General features: G+C 37.6%; 1 protein-coding gene across 2 annotated transcripts in view; it reads left to right on the top strand.

The window, feature by feature from the left end:
* The window catches only part of LOC136834816 (frequenin-1), a 391,333-nt gene that overhangs the window by 354,403 nt on the left and 17,392 nt on the right, over window positions 1-19,538 (top strand). For both annotated transcript variants that reach the window (XM_067097561.1, XM_067097559.1), the window contains exons 3-6: window positions 2,659-2,707; window positions 8,129-8,218; window positions 9,668-9,746; window positions 17,267-17,355. In XM_067097561.1, coding sequence (XP_066953662.1) covers window positions 2,659-2,707; window positions 8,129-8,218; window positions 9,668-9,746; window positions 17,267-17,355 — 307 coding nt within the window. The remainder of the gene's footprint in view (window positions 1-2,658; window positions 2,708-8,128; window positions 8,219-9,667; window positions 9,747-17,266; window positions 17,356-19,538) is intronic.

The following is a 19,538-nucleotide window of genomic DNA, read 5'->3' as shown; positions in this document are numbered from 1 at the left end:
GAGTGTAAGTGTATATGTGTGTGTGTATGAGAGAGAGACAGACAGACAAACAGAGACAGAGAGAGAGCAATTCACTTAATAAATACAATGACTGAGTCAACACAGGGGAAAGTAAAAATCTCCACATATTTTCAATGTTCATTTCAACATTTCTAGACCGATCTTCATCTAGTAGGCTTCCCATTAAATACCTCCACCTGCTACAGTCAATGAAAATCGTTTAGAATTCCGTCTGTCGTTCCTTTTATGAATAAATCATCATACATCACATTCTGTGAGGCCTGTGAGCGTGGAACTCACAGAAAATTGCCGCTGCTATACCTACAATCTCTTAGGCCTATATCAATGAATTCCCGCACATTTCCCTAGGCCTACGGAAAAGTAGACCACAAAATGGACAAAAAAGAAGAATAACGGTGATGTAGGAATGAAATAGGAAGAACAAACGTTTGAGAGTGAAAGTAGGAGTATAATCACACCCTCGCAAGTCATAAAACTCCAGACACTCCGTCTGGCAGGCGCCTCCTCGAGTCCCACTCGACTGTCGGAGCAGTTTCCGAGTGATGTGTCTAGTCTCACAACGGAATGGAGATCCGGGTGCGAGATTATTGGTCATATCTGGAGTGCTTATTCGGCTAAGCGACCATTTTGAATTGAAGCTAAGGCTGATGCTTATTCTCATCCCAGACTGGAAAATTTACTGAAAAATCTGTATAAAATTATTCTCAACCAGAATGGCAACTTTGAAGTGAGATTACTCTCATCCTAAACAGGAAAATCTGTATGAGACTATTCTTATCCAAAGCGGCAGATCTGAAGTGAAATTACTCTCATCCAAACTGGAAAATCTGTATGAGATTATTCTCAACCAGAATGGCAGATCCGACGTGAGATTACTCTCATCCCAAGCTGGAAAATTTTTATGAGATTCTCATCCAAAGTGGCAGATCTGAAGTGAGATTACTCTCATCTCAAACGGGAAAATCTATAAGATTATTCTCAACCAGAATGGCAACTTGGAAGTGAGATTACTCTCATCCCAAACTGGAAAATCTCTGTGAGGTTATTCTCATCCAAAGTGGCAGATTTGAACTGAGATTACTGTCTTATCAAACGAGTCGAGACAAAGCTTGATAAATTACATAGTGAGTCAGTGCTTAGCATCCTTGACTCTTAGGCATTTGATCAGTACTGTTCAAGTTTTTAAGAGTGCCAAGATGAAGATGGTAACTATCCTCTTTCCATAGCATTTGGTTAAGTTGTCTGTATATGGAGTGGTGTTTAGTGGTATTTTTAAACCAATTAAAATCCTTTTTATATCATATTGTACTCTTAACAGTTCTATATTTTTTTTATAAGATTGTTCAAGTTTGATGTTTTATATTTATATAGACAGTTTTATAGATTTTGTTCGCCGTTATATAAGGTTGCGCCTTTTATACGTCAGTTATTTTTCTGTTGTATCGCGAGTTTGTAACTCAATTAGTTAGTTGCTGTAAAGAGTACTTTTCTCATGGAGGCTTTCATTATTAGATATTCGAATTTTCATCAAAATATCTCTCTCTCTCTCTCTCTCTCTCTCTCTCTCTCTCTCTCTCTCTCTCTCTCTCTCTCTCTCTCTCTCTCTCTCTCTCTCTATATATATATATATATATATATATATATATATATGTGTGTGTGTGTGTGTGTGTATTTATGACATACACACACACACACACACACACACACACACACACACACATATATATATATATATATATATATATATATATATATATATATATATATTTATGAAATGTATATATATGTATGTATATGTATATACTTTATATATATATATATATATATATATATATATATATATATATATAGATAGATAGATAGATGGATAGATAGTTAGATAGGCAGATAGATAGATATGTACATAATGTGTGCGTCTGCATTACATAATTAACCCTACAGAATCCTTCATATAACGGTGTAAAACAAATCCTCTCTCTCTCTCTCTCTCTCTCTCTCTCTCTCTCTCTCTCTCTCTCTCTCTCTCTCTCTCTCTCTCTCTCTCTCAAAAAGTCCTCGTGGAAGTTTTGTATAGAAAGAGTACTTGTACTGTTATTCAGCCTTCATCCCAACTTCACTCGAGATCACCTACTTATCTCTCGCAAGGAAGTTTACCTTTGAGAGAATATGAGAATGAAAGAAAATTATTTGTTTGTTTTTTGTTAATAGATTCGTATAATGGTCAAAAGTCTACCAAAGTGTATAAGCGCGTGACCTTAATTGGTGGTTACCTATCCATGTAATGACCGCACTCAGCATAGGTTAAGTTGGCTGATTGAAAATGAAAAATGGTGTGATTATGTTACCGTCTGGCATTCAGTGACGGTCACCCGTTCAACCTCTGGCCGAACGCAGCGTAACGATTCATTATCATTAATTTTTGCCTAATAAAAATTACACTTTGCATCATTCTCATTATCATTCTCACTATTCTCATATCTTTCATTTTCTTTCTATTTTCTGTCTTATTCAGGTCTATTTTTCAGTATTTTTTTATGTCCTTTTTATTATGTAATTTCTTCTTTTTTCTGGTTTTCTCTCGTTTAGGTGTTTTTACCTGTCAGTTTACTCATTATTTTTCTTCTCTTTCTTCCGCAGGCACAAAGGCTTCCTCAAAGATTGCCCCAATGGACTATTAACAGAACAGGTAAGTCTTTTGAGACTAATATAATATATGTATATGTATATGCATATATATATATATATATATATATATATATATATATATATATGAATTTATATTATATATTATATATATATATATATATATATATATATATATATATATTTTACATATTGTAATTATATTATATATATATATATATATATATATATATATATATATATATATATATATATATATATATATCACAAGTAAATGACGTGACAAACGACGGTGATATTATAAAGGTTATGTTGGGGTGAGGTTGCAAGTCCCGTTCCCACGGTACCCCGTCAAGGAGCTAATGTGTCACCCATCCAGGTACAGACCAGACTCACCATAGCTTGAGCTGGCTGATTCGAAGGCTAGACTGTAGTTTCTTCCCACTTCCTACCAAGCTTTGGAATTCTCCTTCTGACCCCAGTTTCCCCGACTCTCCTAACATTTTTGCTAGGAAACAAAAAAGGTCTTGGAGTTGCCCTCCCCGTCGGCCTTTGCTCTCTAAAAGTGAAATTCTCAGTCCGAAAAAAGAATAAGGTTCTAATTCATATCGAAAGTTGATGGCGCAACTTTTCTCGTTACAGAACTCGGGAACTTTCTCGGACGTCTTCATAAAGACATTAAAAAAAATGTCAGATTCATTTACATAATATAATGTCGTCTGGAATTTCATGGCTTAAGTTACGAATTTGAAGTTTGTGGAAAAATAATACATGTGTGTGTGTGTGTGTCTTTAGGAGAGTGTGTGTGTGTGTGTGTAAAACATTTGCATGTATGCATGTATACTTCAGTATGCAGGTTTTATTTTGAGTGCGTGCCAGTGAGAGGACTTATCCTTCGAGAGAGAGAGAGAGAGAGAGAGAGAGAGAGAGAGAGAGAGAGAGAGAGAGAGAGAGAGTAAGTAGTGTCAAAAGAAATTTATTTGTTGACCAAAATTTCTGTGTAATTATTGACGACCAATAGAGAGAGAGAGAGAGAGATTAAAAATAGTGAAAAGAGATTTCTCATTTGTTGACCAAAATTTCCTTGTTTCAGTACTTACGACTACTGGGGAAAGTGAGAGAGAGAGAGAGAGAGAGAGAGAGAGAGAGAGAGAGTATATATAAAACCGAGCCTCAGAAATTACCAGAAAGACAGAAAGGAGCCGAAACGTGTGCAGACTCTGTCCATCTAATGGGCTGGCGTCTTCTCTTCTTAAACGATGTCAATTTAGAGGCCCAGGCGTCAAGGCAGAATTAAAACTGGGCGGGGGTTGATGTGAGGAAGGGGGTAGTGGGTGGGGAGGGGGATGGACTGGGGAGAAGGGGGTTATTTTGGAAAATGGATAGACGGTAGTAGATAGCTGAGGGATAAGTTTTCAGATGTGGGAATGTGTGTGGATGCGTGGGTAGGTCGACAAGCAGTGTGGGTTATGTCATGAGTACTTTAGGTTAAATGGCTGGAAAGTCGATCACCTTAGATTTAGTGATGCCACTTCATAAATCATGAGAAGTGAATGAAATGTTAGAGATCATATAAAGCAGGAAAACCAGGAGGAGATAGAGAATTCCAAAGTTTGTCAGTGGAAGGAAAGAAGCCATCTAAGGATCACTAATTTCCACAGATTACAGATGGGAAAAGGTCGCCTAGTGGGTGTCACGAAGCCTCAAGCAGGAAGTAGGGATTCTCTCCCACAATTAGAGCACCGAACGAAAAAGTCCCTATAGACAAGACCTTTAGTCACCAGTAAGGGGGTGGCTTTAGTTCAAACAGAGCATCAGTCACTGCCAAGTTCATCCTTGAACAGTGAATGAGCAGTCTAGGAACCAGTATATTGACTTTCACTATGCCTCATTATAAGCACGTCGTTCTTTAGAACATTAGCAACCTGAGCATTCGTTCTTAGCAATAGTTGAAAGTAGAATAACCTCAAATTGAAGGAGTTGGGAACTAAGAGAGAAGAGACCAAATGGAAATTGAATCCCAGATAGTTAAGCAACTTCAGAGACACCTGAGTAAGCTTCCAAGAAGGCCTCACCAGTAGCGCTTCGGCCTCTATAGAAAATTAGAAACTCGGCACAACGCTAACAGAACGCGTCATTATTCTGCACTGCTCTCTTCGCCAGAGTAATGAGAGATAAATATTAGTTCGCGGAAGACTCTTTCGGGAAATAATGAGCAGATTCGCTGAACAAACAAGCCGTGAATCCTGTGCCGCGTACGAGCAAGTTTTACCGTTCTCATACTTAGTAGTTATTGCTGTTACTGATGCGCTTTTACAAACCTTTTCAAAGAACAGCAAAGATCAATGGGACGCTCAGTCTGACGACCCTTTCTAGCCCAGGCCCAAAGGAAACTAGCACAAGGAAGATGAAGAAAGAAAGGCAAGGCTTAACCGCAAAATATACGATAGAGCGTGGAAAGGCACAAACAGGAAGAGAATTCCAAGTTGGAAATCTTGACAAAGCTCTGTGGCGTAAGAGAGTGCTTTCTTTAGTGTATAATATTTTTGATTTAGCGACTCCGAAATTCTACTGATTCATTTGTCAATTCTTCAGATTCTCAGCGGCTTTCCTCTGTCCCTTTTTATGCTACAGAGCTTGAGAGTCAATCAGTAATACGAAAATAGTTAGGCTAATTATCTCTATTCATGAATTTTTATACCCCTCTGAAAAGGATATACACACTGTCTACTCACAACATAAAGTGGTTTCGCTTTTGTTTTGTTCGTATGAGGATCTTACTTAGTTATATGCATACACAGTACCTTTCATTCCCTCTTAAAACCTTTCTAAGTACACATAACCCCTGCAAACACAGACACTCGTCAGAGAAAAATCCGTACCTGAGATTGTTTGGAGACAAAACAAACACGACCCAAGTCGAATCTCACCTCAGGTAAGGATTTCCTTTACCCTTTTGACGGTTTGTTGACATTGTCATTCCCACACGAAGGAATGTTGACACTTAAACCCCATAGACGCCCTTATCACGTCTACGGCGCCTTTTTGTGACTCGGTAATTAACCCACTTTTGAGCCCAGGAACACTGGTAATTACGGTATCTTTTGCAGCAAAAGGCAGGTATGTACGTCATTAGGGCGACAAAAGTCTCTTCCGGCCTTTCTTTCGTGTGCAAAGCTCGTTATTGCTTTCTTTTGGACGGGAGGAGGTAGGGAAAACAACAGAGAGAAGAAGAAGAAGAAGAGGAAAGCATGTGAGAACGACAGAAAGGCTGGAAGCTTGATAACGGATACAAAATGAGAAAGAAAAACGAATTGAAAAGGAGATTTTCAAGTCGCATACTTATTTGACAACACTAGAGCAACGTAAATTGAAATGGGGAAGGGTATGTAGGAATTTGATAGAGCGATCAATCCACCGCTTAAAACAGGGATTATGGGAATGAGGGGAATAGGAATTTGTGACAGAATTCCACTCTGAGTATGGAAGGGAAGAACGGTTTATAATTGATTCCTAGTCTCACCCCTCGTCTTAAATATAACTCAAAGGTCCAAATAACAAGATAAAATACATCTGATAGGCGCGGTAGACTACCCTCTTACATAGCGACAATGAAATGAGGCTTGCAGCCTCACTCCATGTGTAGAACAGAACTTGAAAGGTCCCAAGAAGAAGAGAACTGGGCCAAGGAGGTAAGGCTTGCGATTTCACCTCGTGTGTGGAGCATGATTCATAGTTCTTAGAGGAAAAAGAGGACTTTTATATGGTTAAAGAGTGGGCTGAAAAAAAGCAAAAAAGGGGCAGAGTAGTGAGGCTTGCAACTTGACATCTTGTGTAAATTCGTTGTACAATTACGCTATTATAGCAAAACTTCTAAAGGTAATCTTTATGCAAATGCGGCTAGGGACAAGCAACATGTTTCCCTAGTCTTTGCCTAATTTGAAAGAAGAAGAAAATATCTAAGGTCTGTTGTTAGTTATTAGCATTGATTCATCGACTGAAGTTCCTAGCTATACATCTATTTTTCCATAAATGATCACAGAAGATTATGTGCCACCGGGCATTTTGCCTTCGTTCGTGGTCACCCTTCCAGGTATTAACCAAACCCGATGTTAAATTTACTGGAATGCACCAGTCAAAGTAGCGACCAGACCCAACGTTGCTTAGTCTCACTAATCGGAGGACCATGTTTCAGACAACTTTTACATATTAGCGATTATCTTTGATCACCCACCCAAGCACCGGCCACGCCCAGAGTCTCAATATTAACTACTGTCTCCCCGTGACTTGAACGGTGGAAAAACACGCTGGCAAACAATTACCCCCTTTTCCCCATCCGTCAAAACAGCTTCTCGAGAGAGGAAACAGAATATCTAGATCTTCGTTTCCTTTCTTCGGGCATAACGATCACAACAAAGTTATTTTCTTTCTTTTAATTGGGACGGAAATTCGGTTTCGGCGACTTCCCAATTAGGCTGTAATGTTAGTGTTTTTCTCTACAGATTACAGTGAAGTTGTAATCCTGCAGTTCCGATGTGCAAGAAACAAAAATGTTTCAAGTTTACTCTGTGTACAGATTTTAGGGAGAATGTTGGTCATAATTACTAGAAACATTTTTTACAATTTTTTTTTTATTTTGGAGAAAATGTTGGTCATAGTGAATAAAAATATTTTTACGAATATTTTTTGAAATTTGAGGGAAAATGTTGGTCATAATTACAGAAAAAAGTATTTTTGCAAATTTTAGGGAAAATGCTGGTCACAATTAATATAAATATTTGTACAAATGGTTTTACAGATTTTAGGGAAATGTTGGTTATAATTAATAAAAGTATCATTGCAAATGTTTTTACACATTTTAGAGAAAATATTGGTCATAATTACTGAAAAAAAAAAATGTTTAATGTTTTTTCAAATTCTGGAGAAAGCGTTGGTCATGATTATTAAAAATATTTTGACATTTTACAAATTTTAGAGAAAACTTTCGTCATAATTACTAAAAATATTTTTACAAATTTTTTAACAAATTTTAGGTAAAATGTTGGCCATAATTTACCCGTATCAAAATTATATACAAAGATTTTTATCATTGGAAAAATTTGAGTTTTATAAAATGTTAGAATCTGTATGAATACGAATGGTCTACATTGGTTCGTCTTTGTATAAAATATAACTTTAAAATTCACATTTCTCTTTACAACATATTGCATTTGGCAGAGTACCAGTATTCTTTACATAACCCCATTAAAAGAACATCTCCAGAACTTTTGACATTTCGGAAACTTACAGAATCACATTAAAAAAATCCTAGTCGTCTCATGCAAGCTGAAACGAAAGAGGAAAAAAAATCCCAACTAATCTCATAAAAATAATTGGATTTTTTTGGTCAAAAAAAAAAAACCATTTAAATATTCACGCCAGAAAAAAAATGACCTTAACTCTTCTTTTCTCTTTTTTCTGCCAGGGATTCATCAAGATCTACAAACAGTTCTTCCCCCAGGGGGACCCCACGAAATTCGCCTCGCTCGTTTTTCGTGTCTTTGATGAAAACAACGTGAGTATTTGTTTGCGTTTGTGCCAGTTCGTTTGCTTGCTTGGCTCACTTTGTTTGTTTGTTGTTGAGTGCCTTGAGTGGTTGTTCTTCGTGAAGTTAATTTAGAGTCAATGGCGAGTGTGTGTATGTATATGTATATGTATATGTATAGTATATGTATATGTATATATATATATATATATATATATATATATATATATATATATATATATATATATATATATATATATATATATATGCATGCAAGTCTCTGTCTTTCAGTTGAAAGACCTGGGTTGATCCTGATGTCAGTCAGAAATTTATATATATATATATATATATATATATATATATATATATATATATATATATATATATATATATATATATATATACAGTATATATGTGTGTGTCTTTAACACACTACGAATAATAATCACGTAAATTCTGAATTATATATACAATATGTGTGTTTAATAAACTATGAACAATGATTTGCAAATTATGAATATATATGTATGTATATATATATATATATATATATATATATATATATATATATATATATATATATATATATATATATATATATGTATATATATATTATATATATATATATATATTTTTTTTTATAGAGTGTGTGTGTATGTATGTATGCGTGTGTGTTGATTATGTCAGTTTTGAATAATTAACCCACTCACACACGCCACAATGTTTCTCTTTGCAAACTGAACAGATCGATTAATCATATCCCCGAATAGGCTCGTCACTTCCCAACCATTCATCATCAAGAACCTGACTGACAGGTCATATTAAGTTCAGGTTTACCAGATGGGAACTTTTTCCCCGAAGACAGCAAACTCATTAGGACATTTTTGAATTTGTCAAGTTTTTTTTTTTTTTCTTGTACTTTTGGAAAGTTGTACTGGTAGCTCGGGGCTGAGAAGATACATTGCAATTCTTTAGAGAAATTTGCAGATATTTTTGTGTTGGCGGTTTTAGGGTAAGAGTGTGGCCTGTTTTTTTATCTATTAATCTTTCTTTTTTGCAATTAACAACTAAAGGATATCCCTCTTATTTAAAGCTCTCTCTCTCTCTCTCTCTCTCTCTCTCTCTCTCTCTCTCTCTCTCTCTCTCTCTCTCTCTATATATATATATATATATATATATATATATATATATATATATATATATATATGTGTGTGTGTGTGTTATATATATATATTAAATATATGATATATATACAGTAATATACAGTATATTATATTATATGTGTGTATATACATATACAGTATATATGTATATCTTTATATAGTGTATGTATGTATGTATGGAAAGTGTGAGAAGAGATTTTTATCTAGACGTTCATTTCACGTTAAATTAGATTATTATTATTATTATTATTATTATTATTATTATTATTATTATTATTATTATTATTATTATTATTATTATTATTATTATTTTCAGGACGGCTCAATTGAATTCGAGGAGTTCATCCGGGCGCTGTCTATAACATCAAGAGGAAACGTCGACGAGAAATTGCTGTGTAAGTACTTGATGTAATTGCTGTTCAGGCGTCAGGTGTAATTGCTGTTCAGGCGTCAGGTGTACATAGTACATAGTACAAAGAATGGGATTACCTTAAATAATTTTTGGGGGTTAATTACTGTGAAATTCTTCAGTGTAAATCACCCTTGCTATTCTGTGTAATTGTTTAATGTCATTACCATAAGATTGCTTTAAATAATTACTAAAATTACTGCATGTAATTGCTGTTTGATTCCAAAACGTGTCTGCAGTGTAAGTACGAAATGTGATTACTGTGTAATTGCTACTGCACTACATAACATGTACTGAATATAGTAATTATTATTTAACCACAGAAGGAAAATTGAAAAGGGTAGCTGTAATTAAATTGGAATTTAAATTCAATTACAAATTCTAATGGGAGCAAGAAATTGATGTGATTCATTTGAGCGTAAAGCAGTTTGCCAAAATCAGCCGAATTTCAAAACTGCAGTTGTTAGAAATGTAGTTTTAATACAAGTGTTTACTTTGAAAGCATATCGAACTGTATTTGTGTGTATGAATGTATGTATGAATGTATACAAAAATTCCACACAAATAACGAGGCTTTGGGAACTGCCCTTGTTTGGAATGTGTGGTTCATCTATCATTTTTTACGGACACCATTTCTGTCACTACTCCAGTAAGCCGAAGAAAAGTCCCACCTTCCAACATTTGTCGTCGTAACACCTTTTTGACCACTTATTCCTACATTTATTCTTTGAAAATCAGTGCTGCTAGGTACTGAATAGTTTACTTCTTGTTTCTTTTGCCTTTCCATCCAGGCTTCGGAATTTTCTCCCTGCTTCTGTTTTCCATATTTTTTGGACGTTCCTTATTTCGAAGTTATCATCACTTTACCTTTCTGATCCCTTTTATCATTTCCATGAGGTCTGGGCTAGGAAGAACGTTTTCTGTTTAAATGTAGACTTCCAATGGATACAGCTATATGACCGAGAACAAATAAGGAGAGATAGAATTCAGGAACTTCTTAGTTGGTGTAAAGAATCTGGTAACCAACACAAGCAGTGGAAGAAGCGGATTTTTGCGCCCATCTTGTTCACCACCTGCTTTCTGCCTCCTCCTCCTGTTCCTCCTCCTTATCTCACTCTTCCTCCTTCATCCGTATCCTTTTGGCATTTACATTTTATCATCCTCTCCATTCCCCCTTCTGTTATCCAGTCTTCTCCCCCATCCACTTCCTTCCTGCTTTGAATCTCCCATCTTTCATCTTCCTCTTCCTCTGTGGAAAGTAGACTCTCTCTCTCTCTCTCTCTCTCTCTCTCTCTCTCTCTCTCTCTGGCCGTGCTAAATAAGTAATGCGTCCACATCGCCAGGGTACGAATATACAAGGACGTACATCAAGAGAAAACTCTTTAGAAGGACCATGCATGCCACTGCATTCATTACCAGCTTCTTCTTCTTCTTCTTCTTCTTCTTCTTCTTCTTCTTCTTCTTCTTCTTCTTCTTCTTCTTCTTCTTCTTCTTCCGTCCCTCTCTTGTCCCTTCCTTGACTTTTTTGCTTCTTCTTCTTCTTCGTTTTCGTTTTCTTCTTCTTCTTCTTCTTTCGTCCCTCTCTTGCCCTCTTCCTTGACAGTGTTTCATTTTCTTCTTGCTTCTCTCTCTCTCTCTCTCTCTCTCTCTCTCTCTCTCTCTCTCTCTCTCTCTCTCTCTCCTACGTCATCTTAAAATCCGTGTTCCTGTTTAAACGTTGTTTATCTTCTCCAGTATCTCGTCTTTTCTCATCCTTCTTGGGATTATCCTTCTTGTTTTTCTCCCCCTTTCTCTTTATTCTCATCTTGTTTGATTCTCATTTTTTCTTGTTTACGTCCGGTTATTCTTTTCTTTTTTATCTCTTTCTTTTCCTTGTTTTCTCATCTTGCTCCGTTTCGGCGTCAGTAACGTAGGTGTTGTGACGCCAGTCTTAATAGACATAAATCAGTCGGTCAATCTTGCTTTGTTTTTAAGTTGTTGTTGTTCTTCTTCTTCGATATCTCGAGATTTTATATTTCAGGTGCTGCTTGCTTGTTTATTTTGTTTGTTTTAGTTTTCTGAAAAGAAAACTATTGTGTCGGCTTTGTATGTCCGTCCACACTTTATTCTGTCCGCAGTTTTCCTGTCCGCCCTCAGACCTTAAAAACTACTAGAGGCTAGAGGGCTGCAAATTGGTATGTTGATCATCCACCCTCCGATCATCAAACATACCAAATTGCAGCCCTCTAGCCTCAGTAGTTTTTATTCTATTTAAGGTTAAAGTTAGCCATACTCGTGCTTATGGCAACGATATAGGATAGGCCACCACAGGGCCGTGGTTAAAATTTATGGGTCGCGGATCATACGGCATTACACCTAGACCACCGAAATATGGATCTGTTTTCGGTGTCCTTGATTATACGCTGTGCAGAAAACTCGACTGCGCTGGAGAAACTTCGACGCATTTTTTGGTTGTTTTTTTTTTATTGGTATCTCTCGCCTCTTGCCTTCATATTCTTGAATTTGTTTTATTTCTTGTCTTTCGTTTCCTGTTTTTAATCCTTCCTGTTTCGTATTTCTTTCTTCCTATTTTCATTTTTATGTCTCCTTATTTATTTTCGTTTGTTATTCCTGTTTTCATTTGTATGTCTCCTCTTTATTTATTTTTGTTTTTATTTTTTCCTTACGCCTGCCTCTTTCAAATTCCATGCAGTTAACAATTACGGTAATACGCTTTATGTACAAGAGCTAAAATTAATATCAACAAGCTTTAAATTCCTGGAAATGTAATTAAGTACTTTTTCATGGTTAGAAAAAAATAAGTGTCGATTACGTTGTATTTGCCCAATACATATTTTTATAGTGAAGTGTAGAGGTTCTCACCTTCAGCTGACTCCGAGTCGTCATTTTGACCTTATATTTTTGTGACCTTTAATGCGAAAACTAAATATTACAATTAGTATACTAGTTATTTACTTTTATTTTGATTATATATTATACCTGTTATTTACATGTTATAATTATTGTACGAGTTATTTTATTATAATTTTTACACCAGTTATTTTTCTTATTTATGCTCATGTGCTTTCTCTGGATACTTGAATCTCTCTCTTTCTCTCTCTCTCTCTCTCTCTCTCTCTCTCTCTCTCTCTCTCTCTCTCTCTCTCTCTCTCACTTCGTCGTCCCCCAACTCGACAAAATTGTGGACTCAGTGGAAGAGAGGAGTCTTTGTGAGCATATAAATAGCCGGAAAGTCTCACACGCAAGCGTGTGCCATTACTCCAATGTTGATGAGGGTGTATTGAGACTGACAGACAGACAGGCAGATAGACTGACTGACTGGCTGGCTGGCAGACTGACTGGCTGACTGACTGACAGACAGACTGACTGACTTGACAAGCAGGCTGACTGACAGGTAGACTGACTGACTTGACAGGCAGACTGACTGACTTACTGACTTCACAGGCAGACAAGTAGACTGACTGACTGGCGGGCAGACTGACTGACTGACGGGCAGACTGATTTACTGACTGACTGACGGGCAGACTGACTGACTGACTGACAGGCAGGCCGGAGACTGACTGACGAGGAGAGAGACTATCTAATGAATATCTTATTAATAGTTTCAAGCCTGAGCTGTGGGGTGAAGATTACCTCGTCGAGACAATCCAGTTACTATATTTGCTGTGAATCTCTACCACAATTAGACCCACAGCAGTCGACTAACAACTAGGTAGATAAGTCGCGGATTAGGTCAAGAGAAGCACAAAGGACTCTTAAAGAGGTACGCCCGAACCATGGATTTCAATGGCGGATTTGGGGATCGAACTTAGCCCTACAGACTTGAGGAATGCAATACTCGGATTCAAAATTGCGCTATCTTGCCAATTTTTAGCAGTTATTTTGCTGTCCACACGCCCTTCACCCCAGTCGACTAACTCCCAGGTATATAAGTCTCTGTCTACACTACTTAGATCAGCGCCAAGTGCTTTTAAAGTTAAGAAAAAAAACTCCGAAACATTTTGGGGAGTTTTTTTCCTTTCCCTTATCAGCTGACGCGTCTTAAGGCGATTTACATATCAGGTACTTTCTTCACTCCACTCCCATGCCCACACCCACCCCCTTGCCACCTCTCTCTCTCTCTCTCTCTCTCTCTCTCTCTCTCTCTCTCTCTCTCTCTCTCTCTCTCTCTCTCTCTCTCAGTTCCTGTCCCAACTTAGGCTATGTGTTCAGGACGTGATATGAATGTCATTTGCCATTGTCCTCATCCACTTCTGAAATGCCTGGGAAGCGGAGGCAAAAAAAAAAAAAAAAAGTAAGAAATCTTGGCAAAGATAATGCTGCGTAAGGGAATGCGCGATATGCTGCATTAAGGCGTGAGAGATTATGCCATTTGTGAGAGAGAGAGAGAGAGAGAGAGTTCTAGAAGCACCTTCACCTTCTCGCTCTAATGCTGGGTCATTATTCCTTGAAAAGTTTAGGACTGCAAGTCTTGCATAGACATTCTGACCTTCCATTTCTCAGCAAGTCTTCTGGGATGAGGTAGCGAGCAATGCCTCCTTTTTCTGCCCTGACTGCGACCCACAACAGTCGATCAACAGCCATTATATAATACCATGCTGTTGTCAGCAGAGGGACGTTTGACTTTTAGGAAGCTGACCTCATACTTAGAATATTCATCGATACATGAAGTTTTTAAGCCTCATTGCGGCTCATTGCCATTCCCATCAGACTACACAGGTGTCTGACAATCATAGATGGTTACCCATCCAGGAACAGATCCATACTAGGTATGGGAGTCAATCTTACGCTCAACCGCCCTGTTTTATGAGGGTAACTAACCAGGATGAATATATTACCTCTCATGACAGTTTACGTAAACGTTACTCCTGATACCTTAGAGAGCGTTACACCCGTGATCCCACCTCTTCACAAATTTGCTCTCTGGAAATTAGTCATACTCAGATTGCACAGTTGAGTGACGTTTATTTCTTGTACCTGCTCTGCTTTGGGTTTCCCTTATTACTCCTGCTTTCCCTTACTCTTAGAATCTTTCAGTTTTCTAAGAGATGATTCTGCTATTAATACGAAAGTATATATATATGCTAGTATATATATATATATATATATATATATATATATATATATATATATATATATATATATATATATATATATATATATATATACACATACATACTTACGAGTCTAATATATGTATGTGTATATATATATATATATATATATATATATATATATATATATATATATATATATATATATATATATATATATATATATATATATATATATATATATATATATATATATATATATATATATATATATATATACGTGTTTTTCAAAATGGATGGCCCTTGAGTTTCTAAATATTTGCTGGCAACGCCTTTCTTCTTCTTCTTCTTCTTCTTCTTCTTCTTCTTCTTCTTCTTCTTCTTCTTCTTCTTCTTCTTCTTCTTCTTCTTCTTCCTGAAAGGTGGCGCCACCACCTAGCACTTTCAAAACACTGAGTGTGCTTCGCCAACTTGTGGCAGTCCATCTGTGACGAGAGGAGACAGAATGTGACAATAGTTTTTCCCTCCCCGCTCCCGGCTGTCATGAATAGAGAGAACAATCCCATTTGCGGTAAACAATCTCGCCTAGTGTTTCGCACATCACCAAAAAAAAGAAGAAGAAGAAGAGGAAGATTTAGAAGAATTCCTCCTTTTTCCTCTTCAGGAGCCGACGTCACTCAGCGCAAGGGGACAAATGAGTTTCGCGCCATTGTTGACAAAATGGCTCGTCGTCTCTCTCTCTCTCTCTCTCTCTCTCTCTCTCTCTCTCTCTCTCTCTCTCTAGGAAATGCGCATTTTGGCTGCGCTTTTGTTGTTCTTTTGTTTCTCTGAGGGGTGCATAAACATATTCCAAACTCCTGCGTTAATGAAGAGCTATTAAACTGTTTATAAATGCCACCCAACAATAAGTTTTGAGAAAGACGACGCTAGACCAACGCTAGAATGGAGACAGCGCTAGACCAACTGCAGAGTAGATGAGGTTTTACAGCCTGTATCATACGGTGGCCTAGTGGACATAACGCCGCTGACTTCCTTACTGCATTGGCTTTTCAGGCCTCAATGTGACTCCTTACCGCTCCCACCAGATTTCTGAGGCCATGTTGCAAGTATCTCCAATCAATTACTGAACTGATGGATATCACTGAGGTCTTGGAGAATTTCTTCAGCAGTGGAGTCTTCCTCGCAGCATGAGACTTTAACCTCTAGGCTCGGAGGCTTATATTCTTCCACGAGGGCGCAGGAACTGGCCGGGGAGCATTGTCCCGAGTTGTAAGCGAGTACGGGACCTTCCCCTGAAGAAAACGGGACGCCATATCTTAAAAGCTAACCATAGATTTTTCTTGAAAGTAGTCTTATTATTTTTTCCACTAATTTAACCTGACCCAACTTAACCTAGGGGCCATGGCAAAGAAACCGGGGCTGGTGCAATGCTAGCATACATCCCAGGAATTTGCGGCCGGGAAGGGTAGGTGTGGAAGGGATGTTGGGTTAGGAACATGGGATTCAGAGTATCCTATGATCAGCGACTTTGCGCCAGCATGATAAAATGCTGCCGCCATTATTCGATAGGATTACTTTCCCTTGCGATAATACAGTGCTCTGTTCAACAACTGTCTCTTTCCTTTTACCCCCGTGCTGTGGAATTCTGTTACACTACATGTTTCCCCGATTTTTGTAATTCTCCTCAGTTTTAAGACAGACCTATAGGATTTTTCCATAATAGGTCCCACTTTCTCATGAAGTTTGCAGTTATTTCCAAATCCAAGTATCTATTGTTTTGGCATGAATAGACCACATGTGAGAGAATTGAAATAAATGTGTAAATGAGGCATGAGATTGCACAGTGGATGGAATCATGAAGATGAAGTGGAGTTTTAGGACACTTAAGAAGAGTTTAAGGTAGGGAAAAACATGTCATACTCGACTGTTGGTCATAACTTAATAGACATTATTGCATACATACATTCACTATATGTATGTACATATAATTAAATAAATAAATAATATATAATACATATATACATAAATATCAAGACAAAATCCACGAAGGAAAGAGAAACACTGGAGTGCTGCGAGGCCTTTCGACTGCCGTCCTTTACTTAGCTGACTCTGCTAAGTAAAGGACGCCAGTCGAAAGGCCTCAGCACTCAATGTTTCTCTTCCTTCGTGGGTTTTGTCTTTATTTATATATATTCATCACGTTCCATATTTTCATATATATATATATATATATATATATATATATATATATATATATATATATATATATATATATATATATATATATATTTCCATTATCTTTTCCCAGGCTCATCATCACATACATCTTATCCCTACTCAAGCAATAGAAAAGTAGCAGAAAATCCCACCAAAAATAACAAATATCCCCAATGCCTAAATTCCTCCTCCTTGCGAAAAAGTTCATAAGGTCTAATTCCGCATCTCTTTGCAGGGGCATTCCGACTCTACGACGTTGACAACGACGGATTCATCACGAGGGACGAAATGTACAGCATAGTAGATGCCATATACCAGATGGTGGTAAGTGGTCACCCCTCCAAGTACTAACCCCACCCTCCCAATCTCTCACATCTCAGTCTGATACTCCAACCAAACCCCAAAACAGGATCTTGTTTGTTGGTCGTCTCTCCCAGACCATCCTGCAAGGAGTCTCTCTCTCTCTCTCTCTCTCTCTCTCTCTCTCTCTCTCTCTCTCAATGTAGAAGTAAGTTTGGGTTACAGTAGCAGTAATATTCTTTTCACTCTCTCTCTCTCTCTCTCTCTCTCTCTCTCTCTCTCTCTCTCTCTCTCTCTCTCTCTCTCTCTCTCTCTCTTTGTAGAAATAAGTTTGGGTTACAATAACAGTAATATTCTCTCTCTCTCTCTCTCTCTCTCTCTCTCTCTCTCTCTCTCTCTCTCTCTCTCTCTCTCTCTCTCTCTCTCTCTCTCTGTCAATGTAGAAATAGATATGGGTTATAATAACGGTAATATCCTTTGTTGCCCCCTCCCCCCCGCGCTCGATTCCAGGGCGAGGTACGGGCGACTGGGGCTCGTTGCCTTAGTTGCTGCTGGACCTTTATTGGACTGAACTGTGAATTTTGTAATTCGTGGGCAGTCGACTGTTGGGGATTGCTGACGGCTGTGGAGTGCCAGTTCCTCACGTCAACTTGTTTGGAACAGTTGGTCATACATCTCTCTCTCTCTCTCTCTCTCTCTCTCTGAAATAATTTTAGAGCTTTCTCTCTCTCTCTCTCTCTATCTCTCTCTCTCTCTCTCTCTCTCTCTCTCTCTCTCTCTCTCTCTCTCTGAAATAATTTTAGAGCTTTCTCTCTTCCTCTCTCTCTCTCTCTCTCTCTCTCTCTCTCTCTCTCTCTCTCTCTGAAATAATTTTAGAGCTTTCTCTCTCTCTCTCTCTCTTTCTCTCTCTGAAATCATTTTAGAGCTTTCTCTCTCTCTCTCTCTCTGAAATAATTTTAGAGCTCTCTCTCTCTCTCTCTCTCTCTCTCTCTCTCTCTCTCTCTCTCTCTCTCTCTCTCTCTGAAATAATTTTAGAGCTCTCTCTCTCTCTCTCTCTCTCTCTCTCTCTCTCTCTCTGAAGTAATTTTAGAGCTCTCTCTCTCTCTCTCTCTCTCTCTCTCTCTCTCTCTCTCTCTCTCTCTCTCTCTCTCTCTCTCTGAAATAATTTTAGAGCTCTCTCTCTCTCTCTCTCTCTCTCTCTGAGAAACAATTTTAAAGCTCTCTCTCTCTCTCTCTCTCTCTCTCTCTCTCTCTCTCTCTCTCTCTCTCTCTCTCTCTCTGAGAAACATTTTTGGATAGTAATATCCGGTGTAATATATAAATCTATATTTTCTTTCCCCCGCTCCACAAGCAACTAGAATCTTCCAGTACAGCAACCACTGTGACCGCGCCAATGTATATATGTACATATGTACACATACACACACACACACACACACACACACACACACACACCCACGGCCCAACAACTCGTTTATATTTGAGGGAGCATGAAACGGTCTTGTTTTATTGGACATTAAGTGGAACGAGCGTGTTCTCTCCAACATCCACGGCGCGTTTTATTGGGCAAAAAAAATATTTATAAAAAAAAACAGTCAACATCAGAAAGTGTTGTGGGATACGATCAGAGATGAGGAGAGACTTCATGGAGAGTATCGTAGGATAAAATGTGCAAGTGGGAAGAGATTATTAGAGAGAGAGAGAGAGAGAGAGAGAGAGAGAGAGAGAGAGAGAACGAGTATGCGTGGAGTCATATCAGTATATTTTTTATTTTTTATCATCGTCAGCGTTCAACTTTTTCGCTCACTTTTGTGGGAGTTTGCTTTTCAGATTAATGGCGATGTAATACCTCTTGCATACATAGATATTAAAGTATTTTGAGTTAATATGATTATAATGTGTAATGTGTATACATGAATTATATATGACGAGATAAAATAGCTGTTTTCACGATATGGCGTCAAAGCTATCTATATTTGCTTTAGGTTTATGTAAGGCTATTCAGTGACGTTTTATGTAAATTATCATTCTAATGAATAATATCTATTTTTACTATACCACTCACAAATAAAAGATAAATATTAAGGAGAAACCTGGGGAAAGCGGGACAGAACGCAAGCTGTGCATGTAAAGAGCCCCACACACTCATACATGGTACAAAGAGAAACATGCTTAGCGTACATTCATCAGACAAGTATTGCAGATAT

Source organism: Macrobrachium rosenbergii, chromosome 54, assembly GCF_040412425.1.
Source record: "Macrobrachium rosenbergii isolate ZJJX-2024 chromosome 54, ASM4041242v1, whole genome shotgun sequence".
Classification (NCBI taxonomy): domain Eukaryota; kingdom Metazoa; phylum Arthropoda; class Malacostraca; order Decapoda; family Palaemonidae; genus Macrobrachium; species Macrobrachium rosenbergii.
This window is presented reverse-complemented; position numbering and strand designations above follow the sequence as displayed.